Raw genomic sequence first — 22,167 nt, 5'->3', positions numbered from 1 at the left:
CTAAGGTGTCTTGGCTAAGGTGTCTTGGCTAAGGTGTCTTGGCTAAGGTGTCTTGGCTAATGTGTCTTGGCTAAGGTGTCTTGGCTAATGTGTCTTGGCTAATGTGTCTCGGCTAATGTGTCTTGGCTAATGTGTCTTGGCTAATGTGTCTCGGCTAAGGTGTCTTGGCTAATGTGTCTCGGCTAATGTGTCTTGGCTAAGGTGTCTTGGCTAAGGTGTCTTGGCTAAGGTGTCTTGGCTAATGTGTCTCGGCTAATGTGTCTTGGCTAAGGTGTCTTGGCTAAGGTGTCTTGGCTAAGGTGTCTTGGCTAAGGTGTCTTGGCTAATGTGTCTTGGCTAATGTGTCTTGGCTAAGGTGTCTTGGCTAAGGTGTCTTGGCTAAGGTGTCTTGGCTAATGTGTCTTGGCTAAGGTGTCTTGGCTAATGTGTCTTGGCTAAGGTGTCTTGGCTAAGGTGTCTTGGCTAATGTGTCTTGGCTAATGTGTCTCGGCTAATGTGTCTTGGCTAAGGTGTCTTGGCTAAGTTGTCTTGGCTAATGTGTCTTGGCTAAGGTGTCTTGGCTAATGTGTCTTGGCTAAGGTGTCTTGGCTAATGTGTCTTGGCTAATGTGTCTCGGCTAATGTGTCTTGGCTAATGTGTCTTGGCTAATGTGTCTCGGCTAAGGTGTCTTGGCTAATGTGTCTCGGCTAATGTGTCTTGGCTAAGGTGTCTTGGCTAAGGTGTCTTGGCTAAGGTGTCTTGGCTAATGTGTCTCGGCTAATGTGTCTTGGCTAAGGTGTCTTGGCTAAGGTGTCTTGGCTAATGTGTCTCGGCTAATGTGTCTTGGCTAATGTGTCTTGGCTAATGTGTCTCGGCTAAGGTGTCTTGGCTAATGTGTCTCGGCTAATGTGTCTTGGCTAAGGTGTCTTGGCTAAGGTGTCTTGGCTAAGGTGTCTTGGCTAATGTGTCTTGGCTAAGGTGTCTTGGCTAATGTGTCTTGGCTAAGGTGTCTTGGCTAAGGTGTCTTGGCTAATGTGTCTTGGCTAAGGTGTCTTGGATAAGGTGTCTCGGCTAATGTGTCTTGGCTAATGTGTCTTGGCTAAGGTGTCTTGGCTAAGGTGTCTTGGCTAAGGTGTCTTGGCTAATGTGTCTTGGCTAAGGTGTCTTGGCTAATGTGTCTTGGCTAATGTGTCTCGGCGAATGTGTCTTGGCTAATGTGTCTTGGCTAATGTGTCTCGGCTAAGGTGTCTTGGCTAATGTGTCTCGGCTAATGTGTCTTGGCTAAGGTGTCTTGGCTAAGGTGTCTTGGCTAAGGTGTCTTGGCTAACGTGTCTTGGCTAAGGTGTCTTGGCTAATGTGTCTTGGCTAAGGTGTCTTGGCTAAGGTGTCTTGGCTAATGTGTCTTGGCTAAGGTGTCTTGGCTAAGGTGTCTCGGCTAAGGTGTCTTGGCTAATGTGTCTTGGCTAAGGTGTCTTGGCTAAGGTGTCTTGGCTAAGGTGTCTTGGCTAATGTGTCTTGGCTAATGTGTCTCGGCTAATGTGTCTTGGCTAAGGTGTCTTGGCTAAGGTGTCTTGGCTAATGTGTCTTGGCTAAGGTGTCTTGGCTAATGTGTCTCGGCTAATGTGTCTTGGCTAAGGTGTCTTGGCTAAGGTGTCTTGGCTAAGGTGTCTTGGCTAATGTGTCTTGGCTAAGGTGTCTTGGCTAATGTGTCTTGGCTAAGGTGTCTTGGCTAATGTGTCTTGGCTAAGGTGTCTTGGCTAAGGTGTCTCGGCTAATGTGTCTTGGCTAATGTGTCTTGGCTAAGGTGTCTTGGCTAAGGTGTCTTGGCTAAGGTGTCTTGGCTAATGTGTCTTGGCTAATGTGTCTCGGCTAATGTGTCTTGGCTAAGGTGTCTTGGCTAAGGTGTCTTGGCTAAGGTGTCTTGGCTAAGGTGTCTTGGCTAATGTGTCTTGGCTAAGGTGTCTTGGCTAATGTGTCTTGGCTAATGTGTCTCGGCTAATGTGTCTTGGCTAATGTGTCTTGGCTAATGTGTCTCGGCTAAGGTGTCTTGGCTAATGTGTCTCGGCTAATGTGTCTTGGCTAAGGTGTCTTGGCTAAGGTGTCTTGGCTAATGTGTCTCGGCTAATGTGTCTTGGCTAAGGTGTCTTGGCTAAGGTGTCTTGGCTAAGGTGTCTTGGCTAAGGTGTCTTGGCTAAGGTGTCTTGGCTAATGTGTCTTGGCTAATGTGTCTTGGCTAAGGTGTCTTGGCTAAGGTGTCTTGGCTAAGGTGTCTTGGCTAATGTGTCTTGGCTAAGGTGTCTTGGCTAATGTGTCTTGGCTAAGGTGTCTTGGCTAAGGTGTCTTGGCTAATGTGTCTTGGCTAAGGTGTCTTGGCTAATGTGTCTTGGCTAAGGTGTCTTGGCTAATGTGTCTTGGCTAAGGTGTCTTGGCTAAGGTGTCTCGGCTAATGTGTCTTGGCTAATGTGTCTTGGCTAAGGTGTCTTGGCTAAGGTGTCTTGGCTAAGGTGTCTTGGCTAATGTGTCTTGGCTAATGTGTCTCGGCTAATGTGTCTTGGCTAAGGTGTCTTGGCTAAGGTGTCTTGGCTAAGGTGTCTTGGCTAATGTGTCTTGGCTAATGTGTCTTGGCTAATGTGTCTTGGCTAAGGTGTCTTGGCTAAGGTGTCTTGGCTAAGGTGTCTTGGCTAATGTGTCTTGGCTAAGGTGTCTTGGCTAATGTGTCTTGGCTAAGGTGTCTTGGCTAAGGTGTCTTGGCTAATGTGTCTTGGCTAATGTGTCTCGGCTAATGTGTCTTGGCTAAGGTGTCTTGGCTAAGGTGTCTTGGCTAAGGTGTCTTGGCTAAGGTGTCTTGGCTAAGGTGTCTTGGCTAATGTGTCTTGGCTAATGTGTCTCGGCTAATGTGTCTTGGCTAATGTGTCTTGGCTAATGTGTCTCGGCTAAGGTGTCTTGGCTAATGTGTCTCGGCTAATGTGTCTTGGCTAAGGTGTCTTGGCTAAGGTGTCTTGGTTAAGGTGTCTTGGCTAATGTGTCTCGGCTAATGTGTCTTGGCTAAGGTGTCTTGGCTAAGGTGTCTTGGCTAATGTGTCTTGGCTAAGGTGTCTTGGCTAATGTGTCTCGGCTAATGTGTCTTGGCTAAGGTGTCTTGGCCAAGGTGTCTTGGCTAAGGTGTCTTGGCTAATGTGTCTTGGCTAAGGTGTCTTGGCTAATGTGTCTTGGCTAAGGTGTCTTGGCTAATGTGTCTTGGCTAAGGTGTCTTGGCTAAGGTGTCTCGGCTAATGTGTCTTGGCTAATGTGTCTCGGCTAATGTGTCTTGGCTAAGGTGTCTTGGCTAAGGTGTCTTGGCTAAGGTGTCTTGGCTAAGGTGTCTTGGCTAATGTGTCTTGGCTAATGTGTCTCGGCTAATGTGTCTTGGCTAATGTGTCTTGGCTAATGTGTCTCGGCTAAGGTGTCTTGGCTAATGTGTCTCGGCTAATGTGTCTTGGCTAAGGTGTCTTGGCTAAGGTGTCTTGGCTAAGGTGTCTTGGCTAAGGTGTCTTGGCTAAGGTGTCTTGGCTAAGGTGTCTTGGCTAATGTGTCTTGGCTAATGTGTCTCGGCTAATGTGTCTTGGCTAAGGTGTCTTGGCTAAGGTGTCTTGGCTAAGGTGTCTTGGCTAATGTGTCTTGGCTAAGGTGTCTTGGCTAATGTGTCTCGGCTAATGTGTCTTGGCTAATGTGTCTTGGCTAAGGTGTCTTGGCTAAGGTGTCTTGGCTAAGGTGTCTTGGCTAAGGTGTCTTGGCTAAGGTGTCTTGGCTAAGGTGTCTTGGCTAATGTGTCTTGGCTAAGGTGTCTTGGCTAATGTGTCTTGGCTAATGTGTCTCGGCTAATGTGTCTTGGCTAATGTGTCTTGGCTAATGTGTCTTGGCTAATGTGTCTTGGCTAATGTGTCTCGGCTAAGGTGTCTTGGCTAATGTGTCTCGGCTAATGTGTCTTGGCTTATGTGTCTTGGCTAATGTGTCTCGGCTAATGTGTCTCGGCTAATGTGTCTTGGCTAAGGTGTCTTGGCTAAGGTGTCTTGGCTAATGTGTCTTGGCTAAGGTGTCTTGGCTAATGTGTCTTGGCTAAGGTGTCTTGGCTAATGTGTCTTGGCTAAGGTGTCTTGGCTAATGTGTCTCGGCTAATGTGTCTTGGCTAAGGTGTCTTGGCTAAGGTGTCTTGGCTAAGGTGTCTTGGCTAAGGTGTCTTGGCTAATGTGTCTTGGCTAATGTGTCTCGGCTAATGTGTCTTGGCTAATGTGTCTTGGCTAATGTGTCTCGGCTAAGGTGTCTTGGCTAATGTGTCTCGGCTAATGTGTCTTGGCTAAGGTGTCTTGGCTAAGGTGTCTTGGCTAAGGTGTCTTGGCTAAGGTGTCTTGGCTAAGGTGTCTTGGCTAAGGTGTCTTGGCTAATGTGTCTTGGCTAATGTGTCTCGGCTAATGTGTCTTGGCTAAGGTGTCTTGGCTAAGGTGTCTTGGCTAAGGTGTCTTGGCTAATGTGTCTTGGCTAAGGTGTCTTGGCTAATGTGTCTCGGCTAATGTGTCTTGGCTAATGTGTCTTGGCTAAGGTGTCTTGGCTAAGGTGTCTTGGCTAAGGTGTCTTGGCTAAGGTGTCTTGGCTAAGGTGTCTTGGCTAAGGTGTCTTGGCTAATGTGTCTTGGCTAAGGTGTCTTGGCTAATGTGTCTTGGCTAATGTGTCTCGGCTAATGTGTCTTGGCTAATGTGTCTTGGCTAATGTGTCTTGGCTAATGTGTCTTGGCTAATGTGTCTCGGCTAAGGTGTCTTGGCTAATGTGTCTCGGCTAATGTGTCTTGGCTTATGTGTCTTGGCTAATGTGTCTCGGCTAATGTGTCTTGGCTAATGTGTCTTGGCTAAGGTGTCTTGGCTAAGGTGTCTTGGCTAATGTGTCTTGGCTAAGGTGTCTTGGCTAATGTGTCTTGGCTAAGGTGTCTTGGCTAATGTGTCTTGGCTAAGGTGTCTTGGCTAATGTGTCTCGGCTAATGTGTCTTGGCTAAGGTGTCTTGGCTAAGGTGTCTTGGCTAAGGTGTCTTGGCTAAGGTGTCTTGGCTAATGTGTCTTGGCTAAGGTGTCTTGGCTAATGTGTCTTGGCTAATGTGTCTCGGCTAATGTGTCTTGGCTAATGTGTCTTGGCTAATGTGTCTCGGCTAAGGTGTCTTGGCTAATGTGTCTCGGCTAATGTGTCTTGGCTAAGGTGTCTTGGCTAAGGTGTCTTGGCTAAGGTGTCTTGGCTAATGTGTCTCGGCTAATGTGTCTTGGCTAAGGTGTCTTGGCTAAGGTGTCTTGGCTAAGGTGTCTTGGCTAATGTGTCTTGGCTAATGTGTCTTGGCTAAGGTGTCTTGGCTAAGGTGTCTTGGCTAAGGTGTCTTGGCTAATGTGTCTTGGCTAATGTGTCTTGGCTAATGTGTCTTGGCTAAGGTGTCTTGGCTAAGGTGTCTTGGCTAATGTGTCTTGGCTAATGTGTCTCGGCTAATGTGTCTTGGCTAAGGTGTCTTGGCTAAGGTGTCTTGGCTAAGGTGTCTTGGCTAAGGTGTCTTGGCTAATGTGTCTTGGCTAAGGTGTCTTGGCTAAGGTGTCTCGGCTAATGTGTCTTGGCTAATGTGTCTCGGCTAATGTGTCTTGGCTAAGGTGTCTTGGCTAAGGTGTCTTGGCTAAGGTGTCTTGGCTAATGTGTCTTGGCTAAGGTGTCTTGGCTAAGGTGTCTCGGCTAATGTGTATTGGCTAATGTGTCTTGGCTAAGGTGTCTTGGCTAAGGTGTCTTGGCTAAGGTGTCTTGGCTAATGTGTCTTGGCTAATGTGTCTCGGCTAATGTGTCTTGGCTAAGGTGTCTTGGCTAAGGTGTCTTGGCTAATGTGTCTTGGCTAAGGTGTCTTGGCTAATGTGTCTCGGCTAATGTGTCTTGGCTAAGGTGTCTTGGCTAAGGTGTCTTGGCTAAGGTGTCTTGGCTAATGTGTCTTGGCTAAGGTGTCTTGGCTAATGTGTCTTGGCTAAGGTGTCTTGGCTAAGGTGTCTCGGCTAATGTGTCTTGGTTAATGTGTCTTGGCTAAGGTGTCTTGGCTAAGGTGTCTTGGCTAAGGTGTCTTGGCTAATGTGTCTTGGCTAATGTGTCTCGGCTAATGTGTCTTGGCTAAGGTGTCTTGGCTAAGGTGTCTTGGCTAATGTGTCTTGGCTAAGGTGTCTTGGCTAATGTGTCTCGGCTAATGTGTCTTGGCTAAGGTGTCTTGGCTAAGGTGTCTTGGCTAAGGTGTCTTGGCTAATGTGTCTTGGCTAAGGTGTCTTGGCTAATGTGTCTTGGCTAAGGTGTCTTGGCTAATGTGTCTTGGCTAAGGTGTCTTGGCTAAGGTGTCTCGGCTAATGTGTCTTGGCTAAGGTGTCTCGGCTAATGTGTCTTGGCTAAGGTGTCTTGGCTAAGGTGTCTTGGCTAAGGTGTCTTGGCTAAGGTGTCTTGGCTAATGTGTCTTGGCTAAGGTGTCTTGGCTAATGTGTCTTGGCTAATGTGTCTCGGCTAATGTGTCTTGGCTAATGTGTCTTGGCTAATGTGTCTCGGCTAATGTGTCTTGGCTAATGTGTCTTGGCTAAGGTGTCTTGGCTAAGGTGTCTTGGCTAAGGTGTCTTAGCTAATGTGTCTTGGCTAAGGTGTCTTGGCTAATGTGTCTTGGCTAATTTGTCTCGGCTAATGTGTCTTGGCTAATGTGTCTTGGCTAATGTGTCTCGGCTAAGGTGTCTTGGCTAATGTGTCTCGGCTAATGTGTCTTGGCTAAGGTGTCTTGGCTAAGGTGTCTTGGCTAAGGTGTCTTGGCTAACGTGTCTTGGCTAAGGTGTCTTGGCTAATGTGTCTTGGCTAAGGTGTCTTGGCTAAGGTGTCTTGGCTAATGTGTCTTGGCTAAGGTGTCTTGGCTAAGGTGTCTCGGCTAATGTGTCTTGGCTAATGTGTCTTGGCTAAGGTGTTTTGGCTAAGGTGTCTTGGCTAAGGTGTCTTGGCTAATGTGTCTTGGCTAATGTGTCTCGGCTAATGTGTCTTGGCTAAGGTGTCTTGGCTAAGGTGTCTTGGCTAATGTGTCTTGGCTAAGGTGTCTTGGCTAATGTGTCTCGGCTAATGTGTCTTGGCTAAGGTGTCTTGGCTAAGGTGTCTTGGCTAAGGTGTCTTGGCTAATGTGTCTTGGCTAAGGTGTCTTGGCTAATGTGTCTTGGCTAAGGTGTCTTGGCTAATGTGTCTTGGCTAAGGTGTCTTGGCTAATGTGTCTCGGCTAATGTGTCTTGGCTAAGGTGTCTTGGCTAAGGTGTCTTGGCTAAGGTGTCTTGGCTAATGTGTCTTGGCTAATGTGTCTTGGCTAAGGTGTCTTGGCTAATGTGTCTTGGCTAAGGTGTCTTGGCTAAGGTGTCTTGGCTAATGTGTCTTGGCTAAGGTGTCTTGGCTAAGGTGTCTTGGCTAAGGTGTCTTGGCTAAGGTGTCTTGGCTAAGGTGTCTTGGCTAATGTGTCTCGGCTAAGGTGTCTTGGCTAAGGTGTCTTGGCTAAGGTGTCTTGGCTAATGTGTCTCGGCTAATGTGTCTTGGCTAAGGTGTCTTGGCTAAGGTGTCTTGGCTAAGGTGTCTTGGCTAAGGTGTCTTGGCTAAGGTGTCTTGGCTAATGTGTCTTGGCTAATGTGTCTTGGCTAAGGTGTCTTGGCTAATGTGTCTTGGCTAAGGTGTCTTGGCTAATGTGTCTTGGCTAAGGTGTCTTGGCTAATGTGTCTTGACTAAGGTGTCTTGGCTAAGGTGTCTTGGCTAATGTGTCTTGGCTAATGTGTCTCGGCTAATGTGTCTTGGCTAAGGTGTCTTGGCTAAGGTGTCTTGGCTAAGGTGTCTTGGCTAATGTGTCTTGGCTAAGGTGTCTTGGCTAATGTGTCTTGGCTAATGTGTCTCGGCTAATGTGTCTTGGCTAATGTGTCTTGGCTAATGTGTCTCGGCTAAGGTGTCTTGGCTAATGTGTCTCGGCTAATGTGTCTTGGCTAAGGTGTCTTGGCTAAGGTGTCTTGGCTAAGGTGTCTTGGCTAATGTGTCTCGGCTAATGTGTCTTGTCTAAGGTGTCTTGGCTAAGGTGTCTTGGCTAAGGTGTCTTGGCTAAGGTGTCTTGGCTAAGGTGTCTTGGCTAATGTGTCTTGGCTAATGTGTCTTGGCTAAGGTGTCTTGGCTAATGTGTCTTGGCTAAGGTGTCTTGGCTAATGTGTCTTGGCTAAGGTGTCTTGGCTAATGTGTCTTGGCTAAGGTGTCTTGGCTAAGGTGTCTTGGCTAATGTGTCTTGGCTAAGGTGTCTTGGCTAAGGTGTCTTGGCTAAGGTGTCTTGGCTAAGGTGTCTTGGCTAATGTGTCTTGGCTAAGGTGTCTTGGCTAATGTGTCTTGGCTAATGTGTCTTGGCTAAGGTGTCTTGGCTAATGTGTCTCGGCTAAGGTGTCTTGGCTAATGTGTCTTGGCTAAGGTGTCTTGGCTAAGGTGTCTTGGCTAAGGTGTCTTGGCTAATGTGTCTTGGCTAAGGTGTCTTGGCTAATGTGTCTTGGCTAAGGTGTCTTAGCTAATGTGTCTTGGCTAATGTGTCTCGGCTAAAGGGTCTTGGCTAAGGTGTCTTGGCTAAGGTGTCTTGGCTAATGTGTCTTGGCTAAGGTGTCTTGGCTAATGTGTCTTGGCTAAGGTGTCTTGGCTAATGTGTCTTGGCTAAGGTGTCTTGGCTAAGGTGTCTTGGCTAATGTGTCTCGGCTAATGTGTCTTGGCTAAGGTGTCTTGGCTAAGGTGTCTTGGCTAATGTGTCTTGGCTAAGGTGTCTTGGCTAATGTGTCTCGGCTAATGTGTCTTGGCTAAGGTGTCTTGGCTAAGGTGTCTTGGCTAAGGTGTCTTGGCTAATGTGTCTTGGCTAAGGTGTCTTGGCTAATGTGTCTTGGCTAAGGTGTCTTGGCTAATGTGTCTTGGCTAAGGTGTCTTGGCTAAGGTGTCTCGGCTAATGTGTCTTGGCTAATGTGTCTCGGCTAATGTGTCTTGGCTAAGGTGTCTTGGCTAAGGTGTCTTGGCTAAGGTGTCTTGGCTAAGGTGTCTTGGCTAATGTGTCTTGGCTAAGGTGTCTTGGCTAATGTGTCTTGGCTAATGTGTCTCGGCTAATGTGTCTTGGCTAATGTGTCTTGGCTAATGTGTCTCGGCTAAGGTGTCTTGGCTAATGTGTCTCGGCTAATGTGTCTTGGCTAAGGTGTCTTGGCTAAGGTGTCTTGGCTAAGGTGTCTTGGCTAAGGTGTCTTGGCTAATGTGTCTTGGCTAATGTGTCTCGGCTAATGTGTCTTGGCTAAGGTGTCTTGGCTAAGGTGTCTTGGCTAACGTGTCTTGTATTACTGACGGGAACAAATCGGACTACGGTCCGCCGTATTAAGTTGACTACGCGAAGGATAGTCAACTGGAAACTTCTTGCGCAAGTTTCTTTTGCCGTTGATATGCTATTTTCCGTAGATCGGCGATTGAGCAGTTCTGACAGTAGGCTGTGTATTGAAAACTCAATATCAATTCCTAATGTGGAGTGCCGCTCGAATCGCCTACAGAAAAGACTCGTAGGTTCGGAGTTCGGATAACAAGTGAAGGTTTATTAAAAATTATCCAGCTTGTATACTAACAAAGTGTAATGGTATTAGTTCTTATTCTACACGCAGTAAGTGTGTGTTAGTTTCAAGAACGTAAGGGTAAATTCCTAGTTTACCTCCTAATGTTAGTTTAGGATTCTGTAATGCGATCCGATTCGGCCTTGTTTAGTTAATTGCACCGAGCGCATAGGCGCGTGTTTCCTTGCCGCTTCTGTGCGTACGTTACTCAGATGCAAGCGGTTACCCGATGGAATTGTTTTAAGGATCAAGTGCAAGTTTATTATTGCCTGCCATATGCTACGGCTTGCGGGCGTATTGCGCTTATCGCTATTTGTTTTCCTCTCGTTCGTAGATGGATGCTGTTTACCCGTTTCGGTACCTTATTGATATTAGCATTTCGAGATGCCCTATGCCTAACTATTTCGGGTAGTTGATTGTTTAAAATATCAAGGCTCGAACAAGCCGTCCTTTGTCACGTGTTTATTACTTGCTCGCTTACCGCAACGCGGTGGCGTTAGATCGCGTTGATCTTTCCCTATTTTGGTTTCATCCTAAATAAACACATGGCTAGGTTCTGTTTTGGTGCTCTATCCTAAACCTTTTTAGTTATTAAATGTTTATGCTATTGAAAGCAGGTCATTGTGCTGCACATGCGTTCCTTACCCTGAGTTGAACGCACTCGAGTCGGTTATTCTATTTTTCCGTTTTAGACCTCCTTCGCCTGACCTACGCAACGCGTGATTTAATTACCGTAGAACAAACCTTTCCAATGTTCTTATCTAATTTGGTCTAATCCAAACCCTATGTGACATTTTTCAATGCCAGCTATTGATTAATCTTGCATGCCTCCTGCCTGGTGAAAGTGAACCTTTTTCCTTTCTTATTATAGTTTGAATTTTCTCACGCGTATGCTCGTGAATTTTGTCGCGTCCGTAACATTCCACCCCTGGTAAAACTACCTGTTAGTTTTACCAAATATCGCGACATTATTACCTACTTAGCTCTCTCCGATACCTGAATTGGACGCGTGTCGATGCTTGGCTGATGAGTTGAAGAGCGGCGTACTTGTAGGATGACGCTGCTATTGAGGACTATCGATGGCGCATATGTTGGGGTATAGCTTGGTTTTGGTGTTTGGAAGACGTGGTACCTGAGTTTCTTCTTCGTCGTTCTCGTTGATTGTGACGACTTCTGGTGGTTCGTTTTCATATCGCTTTTTCATCATATGGTTTCGATGCGATAACAGATTCGTCAACGAATCCCAAAATGCGGCTGAGAGCTGCCAACCGATGCCATAGATGTCGTACAGGATTCTTCCATGAATTACGGTGTCAATGATGAATTTAACGACTCGAGTGAACATGTAGATGCCAATTGCTGTAGACGTGACGTTGCCCAGCCACGTTGACCATGATACGAACTTAGACCAATATTTATCGAACACGCCGTGAATGATATTCTCGGGGATTAGAGTATCAAACGTGAAGCCTTGAAGATTCGGATGCTGACCAGATATCATCTTGTGTATGACCGAAGAGGCGATCCTCTTATTGCTTTGTTCATACACCATGTCCTTCATTTGTTGTAGACTTTCATAGTCATATACACCACTTTTCATCAGACTTGGTAGTGGGGTGTAGGACCAGCTTGTTATGATGTCTGTCGTTAACTCTTGCGGTGCCGTCGTCTCTCGTAGCCCTTGATCTGTTGTATACCATCTTCCTCCTATGTTGAATTTCGCGGGAAGAATTGGCGAGCAAACTATTTGGGTGCCTTTCAGTTGTAACATTCTAGTTACTGGCGCTATGAACATCGAGCGATTGTTGTATTTTACCGGAACTTCCTGATAGCATTCATCTCTTTTCTCATAGGTGACGAACACCGGTTTGCATTCAATGATGTACAATATTTCTGCGGCAACTACCGCCGTGTGTCCAGGTCGTTTAATCAAATTAGAAACGAATTCGCTAGGATTCAGACGTGCTAGCGTTAGTTTTGTTTCTAGAAGCGCCTTGTCGACTTTGCACAATTCCGTCATCACCGTTGCGTAGACGTCGTTCAGCTTTTGCCCGAGGTAACTTTCCACTAAAGTTATTTTGGAGTTGAAGTAGGTAAAGAGATCCAAGTTTCTCCCATTTACCGCCTTGCGTTGAAACGGCGATTGATAACCGTTTAACTCAAGTATGAATATCCTCGGATGGTCCGTTTTATAGCTGTCAAAGCCGCAGATTTGCTTCACATCGCGAGCCCTTATGGAAAACATTTGCTCGTTTGTCAGTAAGGTATACACAGCATCCGTATTAGCGATTCCGTCATTGCCGAACGTCTTGTTGACCGTACCCTCGTAGATGATTTCGAACTCAGTTCTCTCGCACAGTTTTTGACGATCCACCTCCCAGGTGAGGTAACCGTACGCGGAATCCAAACACCAACCAACACTATACGGACATACAACGCCATTTCGCAGTATTATTTGGTCTTCTTCGATGTCAACCGTTGCCGTATAGTCGAACATGCTGATCTCGTACTCGTAATACACCAACGCGGTTTCCCATCTATCAGATGGCGTCGTGTAGAGTCCTCCGACGCACGCTGAGCCCTTGACACTTCCGATGACTAACGTTTGCCCTCTTGTAGTTTGATTGCGTCGTACTTCCCTAACCTTGTGATTGAGAGAGAGTGAAACCTCACCTAACGTTTGGTCATGCTTACATTCTCTTGGGGTGAATTCCTTTATAATATATGCAAACCCTTTTTCATATTCTGATGTGTGAGACCAAGCTCCGCAATGCTTAATCGTTCTCTTGATTATTACCTTACATTGGTGAACGTGAGTTACTGTCTTTGGACTTCTTTGTAATACTTGTATTCTGGTCTCTACTGTTGTTATATTCTTGAATTGAGGCATACAAGAAGCTACTTTTGTGAGCGAATAACTCGTTATGTTGATATTATCGTTTGCACAGTCATATGCAATTAGACCGTTTGCCGGACTCCCGAAGGCTCTTGCTGAAATGAAAAGCAACATCATTATTACCAGGTTCCACGTATTATATTTTCCCCAACGAGGATTAGCAGTATTCGATTGGTATATTTTTAAACGCTCGTTTGCTTCCTTTACTGCCGTGACATCTTTTGTGTTAGCCCTTAGGATCTTAGCGTTCCTTGCGCAAGGTTTTATTTGACGTTTCTTTACCTTACGCTTTATTGGCAATTGATCACTTTTTTCTGTGATAATGTCTTCTGCATGGACCCCATTGATATTTTTATCTAATGAAATCGATTCTTTTTTCGACTCCTTGCCTTCTTGCTTTATAACTTCTTTTTCGTTATAAGCGCCCAAAAATGCTATCCCAGTAGCGGGTCTGCAGTATGTACCTACTGCAGTTTTTACTTGAACGGATCTTATCTGTCCGTCTTTATGCATCGTTTCACGCATGCTATCTTTTTCTTGGAATATCATAGCATGTTCTTGCTGTAACATTTCATTGCTACCTAGTTTTCCATAGACTAACCAACCTAGTCTTGTTTTCATTCCAATTGGTTCTTCAGGTTTGCCATATCGATGTTTAATCCCCATTAATAAATGATTATTGTTCAGTCCTATCAACATTGTTGGACGAACGTTTTCAAAACTTTCAATTGGTAACCTTTTTAAGTGACGATATTTCTCACTCATCTCATCGTAACATAGCGATTGGACTGGCAATTTCAATTCTCTAATTGTTCTTACGTCCTTTAAACGAAAACCTCTTATCTGTTAAAAACGGATCTTATCTGTCCGTCTTTATGCATCGTTTCACGCATGCTATCTTTTTCTTGGAATATCATAGCATGTTCTTGCTGTAACATTTCATTGCTACCTAGTTTTCCATAGACTAACCAACCTAGTCTTGTTTTCATTCCAATTGGTTCTTCAGGTTTGCCATATCGATGTTTAATCCCCATTAATAAATGATTATTGTTCAGTCCTATCAACATTGTTGGACGAACGTTTTCAAAACTTTCAATTGGTAACCTTTTTAAGTGACGATATTTCTCACTCATCTCATCGTAACATAGCGATTGGACTGGCAATTTCAATTCTCTAATTGTTCTTACGTCCTTTAAACGAAAACCTCTTTTCGTTGCACCTTTGATGACCAATTGGACTTGTTGGCTAGCTTCATGAACCGTTTCTATGCCTTGTGCCCATGTGAGCTGAAGCGGTGTTTTTGGCCCGGTTAAATTCAATTGTCGAGCGACATTCGCATCTATCATTGTCAATGATGATCCAGGGTCCAAAAATGCATAAGTATTAATGGATTTATTTCCATTAATCAATCTTACCGGTAATATTTGATAGTAAGTTTCACATGTTCCTTCCACCTCGTGGTGGTTATTTATCTGTTCCGGTTGGATTGGAACAACTTGTTTTACATGGAGCATCTTGTGATGCTTATCCTTGCACCCGGCGATTCCACATGGCTTAGCGAATCTACAATCCTTGATTGTATGTTTGTTTGATGTCAAGCATCCAAAACACAACTGATTTTCATTTGCTATTTTCTCACGCTGTGATGGAATTCGCTTTAGCAGTGCGAAGCATTTAACCGTCTTATGTGGCTTGCTGCATATCAAACAACTTCTAGTTATCTTTTTAGTCTGTTTGGCAACCTTTCCTCTTTGAATTGAGGCTTGTTTCTGCGAAGTACCCTGATCATGTAAATTAACATGCCCCTTTTGAGTATGAACCGTGATCGTGTTCATCATTTCCGCCGTCTTGGCGTAGGGTTTGAGCCACCGACATAATTCTTCTAAATTCTGCACGTCTAGTGATGACGATGCCGCCGCCATATGTTCCGCTCTTTTCACTTGAATGTGATGCGGTAACTTAGCCGTTAAATCCATAACTAATCTATGGTCATTTAGGTATGTCGGTCTTTCCATCAGGTGTACAATTTTGACGAGGTTCTCCAAAGCACTCGTCATTTCCGAGACCACGTTTCTGGATTCCTTTCGTATTTTTTGAAGATCGTTTAGCAACTCCAGGTATACTAAATCGGGTCTCCCGAAAGTCTCATTTAATCGTTTTATTATCTCGGGAACATTTTCGGCCTCCATCATCAATTGTTGAACACTTTTATAAGCTGTTCCTTGTAAAACCTGTTTGAGACGATTCAAGTTTTCTAGGTTAGAAAATTGTCCTTCTTTGGACGTGTCGTCAAACGTTTTCTTGAAGTTAGGCCATTGCTTAGGGTTGCCATCGAATTTGGGCAATTGCATCAAGGCCTGTCTCTTGATCAGGATCCCTATCTGGGTGGATTCACCACCGTTAGTTGCCAGTAGCTTAACGAACTCCTTCGTTTGCTGTTGTTGGCTAACTATTAATTGTGATACAATTTCTTCGAAGCTTTGTTTATTCCCTAAACTTCCTTCTGGGTTATTTACTTCGCTTTCTGCGAAAGCTTTGATCTCACCCTTTTGTCGATTAAGCTCATACTTAATCTGTTGGCACTTGCCACATAGCCAGCATTCCTCTGGCAATGGTTTCTGCGTCAAATTGACACATTTCATGTGAAACCATCGGTCACACTCCGAACATGGGACCATTGTTTCTTCAGAGGTATCAACCTCATTACAAAGTCGGCACCTGCCGTTTGTATTTGTTGTGAACTTGTAAGGCATTTTGGACGAATCTATGATTTCCTTGCCGTGCTTATTAATAAGGATGGTTTTACTTACCCTCTTTTATCGGATTGTTTTTACCTTCCTTTGATGCACCGGCTGGAACCGTTGTGTGATGGTGAATGATAAACCGCGAATGCTGAGTCTGAACTTGACACCTTTGCCCGTATATTGCTCACTTTTCACGATAGTAGAAGTTCAAGTATAGTGTTTATGAACGATTTCTTTCGTTCGTTTAGTAACTAAATAATTGAAAACTTCTTATCAATTTTTCACCATCAATTTTAACGTCACTTGTAACAGCATTACTGAAAGTTCTGTTCTTGTACTGACTTAGATTGTTGCGACGCTTAATCACTTTTTAACCGTCTTCACTAGTCAATTAATATACACAGAACTATATTGCTGTTCTTTTGGCGACAGCACACCTTACTTTTTCGTGATTCGATCACAGAGAATGCAATTTCGCGCAAGCTATTGCAAACTCCTCTCTGGAGCCACCATTTGTTACTGACGGGAACAAATCGGACTACGGTCCGCCGTATTAAGTTGACTACGCGAAGGATAGTCAACTGGAAACTTCTTGCGCAAGTTTCTTTTGCCGTTGATAGGCTATTTTCCGTAGATCGGCGATTGAGCAGTTCTGACAGTAGGCTGTGTATTGAAAACTCAATATCAATTCCTAATGTGGAGTGCCGCTCGAATCGCCTACAGAAAAGACTCGTAGGTTCGGAGTTCGGATAACAAGTGAAGGTTTATTAAAAATTATCCAGCTTGTATACTAACAAAGTGTAATGGTATTAGTTCTTATTCTACACGCAGTAAGTGTGTGTTAGTTTCAAGAACGTAAGGGTAAATTCCTAGTTTACCTCCTAATGTTAGTTTAGGATTCTGTAATGCGATCCGATTCGGCCTTGTTTAGTTAATTGCACCGAGCGCATAGGCGCGTGTTTCCTTGCCGCTTCTGTGCGTACGTTACTCAGATGCAAGCGGTTACCCGATGGAATTGTTTTAAGGATCAAGTGCAAGTTTATTATTGCCTGCCATATGCTACGGCTTGCGGGCGTATTGCGCTTATCGCTATTTGTTTTCCTCTCGTTCGTAGATGGATGCTGTTTACCCGTTTCGGTACCTTATTGATATTAGCATTTCGAGATGCCCTATGCCTAACTATTTCGGGTAGTTGATTGTTTAAAATATCAAGGCTCGAACAAGCCGTCCTTTGTCACGTGTTTATTACTTGCTCGCTTACCGCAACGCGGTGGCGTTAGATCGCGTTGATCTTTCCCTATTTTGGTTTCATCCTAAATAAACACATGGCTAGGTTCTGTTTTGGTGCTCTATCCTAAACCTTTTTAGTTATTAAATGTTTATGCTATTGAAAGCAGGTCATTGTGCTGCACATGCGTTCCTTACCCTGAGTTGAACGCACTCGAGTCGGTTATTCTATTTTTCCGTTTTAGACCTCCTTCGCCTGACCTACGCAACGCGTGATTTAATTACCGTAGAACAAACCTTTCCAATGTTCTTATCTAATTTGGTCTAATCCAAACCCTATGTGACATTTTTCAATGCCAGCTATTGATTAATCTTGCATGCCTCCTGCCTGGTGAAAGTGAACCTTTTTCCTTTCTTATTATAGTTTGAATTTTCTCACGCGTATGCTCGTGAATTTTGTCGCGTCCGTAACATTCCACCCCTGGTAAAACTACCTGTTAGTTTTACCAAATATCGCGACATTATTACCTACTTAGCTCTCTCCGATACCTGAATTGGACGCGTGTCGATGCTTGGCTGATGAGTTGAAGAGCGGCGTACTTGTAGGATGACGCTGCTATTGAGGACTATCGATGGCGCATATGTTGGGGTATAGCTTGGTTTTGGTGTTTGGAAGACGTGGTACCTGAGTTTCTTCTTCGTCGTTCTCGTTGATTGTGACGACTTCTGGTGGTTCGTTTTCATATCGCTTTTTCATCATATGGTTTCGATGCGATAACAGATTCGTCAACGAATCCCAAAATGCGGCTGAGAGCTGCCAACCGATGCCATAGATGTCGTACAGGATTCTTCCATGAATTACGGTGTCAATGATGAATTTAACGACTCGAGTGAACATGTAGATGCCAATTGCTGTAGACGTGACGTTGCCCAGCCACGTTGACCATGATACGAACTTAGACCAATATTTATCGAACACGCCGTGAATGATATTCTCGGGGATTAGAGTATCAAACGTGAAGCCTTGAAGATTCGGATGCTGACCAGATATCATCTTGTGTATGACCGAAGAGGCGATCCTCTTATTGCTTTGTTCATACACCATGTCCTTCATTTGTTGTAGACTTTCATAGTCATATACACCACTTTTCATCAGACTTGGTAGTGGGGTGTAGGACCAGCTTGTTATGATGTCTGTCGTTAACTCTTGCGGTGCCGTCGTCTCTCGTAGCCCTTGATCTGTTGTATACCATCTTCCTCCTATGTTGAATTTCGCGGGAAGAATTGGCGAGCAAACTATTTGGGTGCCTTTCAGTTGTAACATTCTAGTTACTGGCGCTATGAACATCGAGCGATTGTTGTATTTTACCGGAACTTCCTGATAGCATTCATCTCTTTTCTCATAGGTGACGAACACCGGTTTGCATTCAATGATGTACAATATTTCTGCGGCAACTACCGCCGTGTGTCCAGGTCGTTTAATCAAATTAGAAACGAATTCGCTAGGATTCAGACGTGCTAGCGTTAGTTTTGTTTCTAGAAGCGCCGTGTCGACTTTGCACAATTCCGTCATCACCGTTGTGTAGACGTCGTTCAGCTTTTGCCCGAGGTAACTTTCCACTAAAGTTATTTTGGAGTTGAAGTAGGTAAAGAGATCCAAGTTTCTCCCATTTACCGCCTTGCGTTGAAACGGCGATTGATAACCGTTTAACTCAAGTATGAATATCCTCGGATGGTCCGTTTTATAGCTGTCAAAGCCGCAGATTTGCTTCACATCGCGAGCCCTTATGGAAAACATTTGCTCGTTTGTCAGTAAGGTATACACAGCATCCGTATTAGCGATTCCGTCATTGCCGAACGTCTTGTTGACCGTACCCTCGTAGATGATTTCGAACTCAGTTCTCTCGCACAGTTTTTGACGATCCACCTCCCAGGTGAGGTAACCGTACGCGGAATCCAAACACCAACCAACACTATACGGACATACAACGCCATTTCGCAGTATTATTTGGTCTTCTTCGATGTCAACCGTTGCCGTATAGTCGAACATGCTGATCTCGTACTCGTAATACACCAACGCGGTTTCCCATCTATCAGATGGCGTCGTGTAGAGTCCTCCGACGCACGCTGAGCCCTTGACACTTCCGATTACTAACGTTTGCCCTCTTGTAGTTTGATTGCGTCGTACTTCCCTAACCTTGTGATTGAGAGAGAGTGAAACCTCACCTAACGTTTGGTCATGCTTACATTCTCCTGGGGTGAATTCCTTTATAATATATGCAAACCCTTTTTCATATTCTGATGTGTGAGACCAAGCTCCGCAATGCTTAATCGTTCTCTTGATTATTACCTTACATTGGTGAACGTGAGTTACTGTCTTTGGACTTCTTTGTAATACTTGTATTCTGGTCTCTACTGTTGTTATATTCTTGAATTGAGGCATACAAGAAGCTACTTTTGTGAGCGAATAACTCGTTATGTTGATATTATCGTTTGCACAGTCATATGCAATTAGACCGTTTGCCGGACTCCCGAAGGCTCTTGCTGAAATGAAAAGCAACATCATTATTACCAGGTTCCACGTATTATATTTTCCCCAACGAGGATTAGCAGTATTCGATTGGTATATTTTTAAACGCTCGTTTGCTTCCTTTACTGCCGTGACATCTTTTGTGTTAGCCCTTAGGATCTTAGCGTTCCTTGCGCAAGGTTTTATTTGACGTTTCTTTACCTTACGCTTTATTGGCAATTGATCACTTTTTTCTGTGATAATGTCTTCTGCATGGACCCCATTGATATTTTTATCTAATGAAATCGATTCTTTTTTCGACTCCTTGCCTTCTTGCTTTATAACTTCTTTTTCGTTATAAGCGCCCAAAAATGCTATCCCAGTAGCGGGTCTGCAGTATGTACCTACTGCAGTTTTTACTTGAACGGATCTTATCTGTCCGTCTTTATGCATCGTTTCACGCATGCTATCTTTTTCTTGGAATATCATAGCATGTTCTTGCTGTAACATTTCATTGCTACCTAGTTTTCCATAGACTAACCAACCTAGTCTTGTTTTCATTCCAATTGGTTCTTCAGGTTTGCCATATCGATGTTTAATCCCCATTAATAAATGATTATTGTTCAGTCCTATCAACATTGTTGGACGAACGTTTTCAAAACTTTCAATTGGTAACCTTTTTAAGTGACGATATTTCTCACTCATCTCATCGTAACATAGCGATTGGACTGGCAATTTCAATTCTCTAATTGTTCTTACGTCCTTTAAACGAAAACCTCTTATCTGTTAAAAACGGATCTTATCTGTCCGTCTTTATGCATCGTTTCACGCATGCTATCTTTTTCTTGGAATATCATAGCATGTTCTTGCTGTAACATTTCATTGCTACCTAGTTTTCCATAGACTAACCAACCTAGTCTTGTTTTCATTCCAATTGGTTCTTCAGGTTTGCCATATCGATGTTTAATCCCCATTAATAAATGATTATTGTTCAGTCCTATCAACATTGTTGGACGAACGTTTTCAAAACTTTCAATTGGTAACCTTTTTAAGTGACGATATTTCTCACTCATCTCATCGTAACATAGCGATTGGACTGGCAATTTCAATTCTCTAATTGTTCTTACGTCCTTTAAACGAAAACCTCTTTTCGTTGCACCTTTGATGACCAATTGGACTTGTTGGCTAGCTTCATGAACCGTTTCTATGCCTTGTGCCCATGTGAGCTGAAGCGGTGTTTTTGGCCCGGTTAAATTCAATTGTCGAGCGACATTCGCATCTATCATTGTCAATGATGATCCAGGGTCCAAAAATGCATAAGTATTAATGGATTTATTTCCATTAATCAATCTTACCGGTAATATTTGATAGTAAGTTTCACATGTTCCTTCCACCTCGTGGTGGTTATTTATCTGTTCCGGTTGGATTGGAACAACTTGTTTTACATGGAGCATCTTGTGATGCTTATCCTTGCACCCGGCGATTCCACATGGCTTAGCGAATCTACAATCCTTGATTGTATGTTTGTTTGATGTCAAGCATCCAAAACACAACTGATTTTCATTTGCTATTTTCTCACGCTGTGATGGAATTCGCTTTAGCAGTGCGAAGCATTTAACCGTCTTATGTGGCTTGCTGCATATCAAACAACTTCTAGTTATCTTTTTAGTCTGTTTGGCAACCTTTCCTCTTTGAATTGAGGCTTGTTTCTGCGAAGTACCCTGATCATGTAAATTAACATGCCCCTTTTGAGTATGAACCGTGATCGTGTTCATCATTTCCGCCGTCTTGGCGTAGGGTTTGAGCCACCGACATAATTCTTCTAAATTCTGCACGTCTAGTGATGACGATGCCGCCGCCATATGTTCCGCTCTTTTCACTTGAATGTGATGCGGTAACTTAGCCGTTAAATCCATAACTAATCTATGGTCATTTAGGTATGTCGGTCTTTCCATCAGGTGTACAATTTTGACGAGGTTCTCCAAAGCACTCGTCATTTCCGAGACCACGTTTCTGGATTCCTTTCGTATTTTTTGAAGATCGTTTAGCAACTCCAGGTATACTAAATCGGGTCTCCCGAAAGTCTCATTTAATCGTTTTATTATCTCGGGAACATTTTCGGCCTCCATCATCAATTGTTGAACACTTTTATAAGCTGTTCCTTGTAAAACCTGTTTGAGACGATTCAAGTTTTCTAGGTTAGAAAATTGTCCTTCTTTGGACGTGTCGTCAAACGTTTTCTTGAAGTTAGGCCATTGCTTAGGGTTGCCATCGAATTTGGGCAATTGCATCAAGGCCTGTCTCTTGATCAGGATCCCTATCTGGGTGGATTCACCACCGTTAGTTGCCAGTAGCTTAACGAACTCCTTCGTTTGCTGTTGTTGGCTAACTATTAATTGTGATACAATTTCTTCGAAGCTTTGTTTATTCCCTAAACTTCCTTCTGGGTTATTTACTTCGCTTTCTGCGAAAGCTTTGATCTCACCCTTTTGTCGATTAAGCTCATACTTAATCTGTTGGCACTTGCCACATAGCCAGCATTCCTCTGGCAATGGTTTCTGCGTCAAATTGACACATTTCATGTGAAACCATCGGTCACACTCCGAACATGGGACCATTGTTTCTTCAGAGGTATCAACCTCATTACAAAGTCGGCACCTGCCGTTTGTATTTGTTGTGAACTTGTAAGGCATTTTGGACGAATCTATGATTTCCTTGCCGTGCTTATTAATAAGGATGGTTTTACTTACCCTCTTTTATCGGATTGTTTTTACCTTCCTTTGATGCACCGGCTGGAATCGTTGTGTGATGGTGAATGATAAAACCGCGAATGATGAGTCTGAACTTGACACCTTTGCCCGTATATTGCTCACTTTTCACGATAGTAGAAGTTCAAGTATAGTGTTTATGAACGATTTCTTTCGTTCGTTTAGTAACTAAATAATTGAAAACTTCTTATCAATTTTTCACCATCAATTTTAACGTCACTTGTAACAGCATTACTGAAAGTTCTGTTCTTGTACTGACTTAGATTGTTGCGACGCTTAATCACTTTTTAACCGTCTTCACTAGTCAATTAATATACACAGAACTATATTGCTGTTCTTTTGGCGACAGCACACCTTACTTTTTCGTGATTCGATCACAGAGAATGCAATTTCGCGCAAGCTATTG

At 43.9% G+C, this 22,167-nt stretch overlaps 1 protein-coding gene across 1 annotated transcript; it reads right to left on the bottom strand.

Annotated features, from left to right (window-relative positions):
* Positions 1-7,095: 7,095 nt before the first annotated feature.
* LOC125774494 (uncharacterized) lies at positions 7,096-18,554 on the bottom strand. Its single transcript, XM_049444668.1, has 2 exons — positions 16,820-18,554; positions 7,096-10,400 (listed from the first exon to the last, which is right to left on the bottom strand). The coding sequence occupies exon 1, from the start codon at positions 18,532-18,534 to the stop codon at positions 17,101-17,103; it is 1,434 nt and encodes a 477-aa protein (XP_049300625.1). The 5' UTR covers positions 18,535-18,554; the 3' UTR covers positions 7,096-10,400; positions 16,820-17,100.
* Between the last annotated feature and the right edge of the window lie 3,613 nt (positions 18,555-22,167).

Source organism: Anopheles funestus, unplaced genomic scaffold (genome assembly GCF_943734845.2).
Source record: "Anopheles funestus unplaced genomic scaffold, idAnoFuneDA-416_04 scaffold_13_ctg1, whole genome shotgun sequence".
NCBI lineage: Eukaryota > Metazoa > Arthropoda > Insecta > Diptera > Culicidae > Anopheles > Anopheles funestus.
Note: the sequence above shows the minus strand (reverse complement) of the source record. Positions and strands in the feature narration are given on the sequence as shown.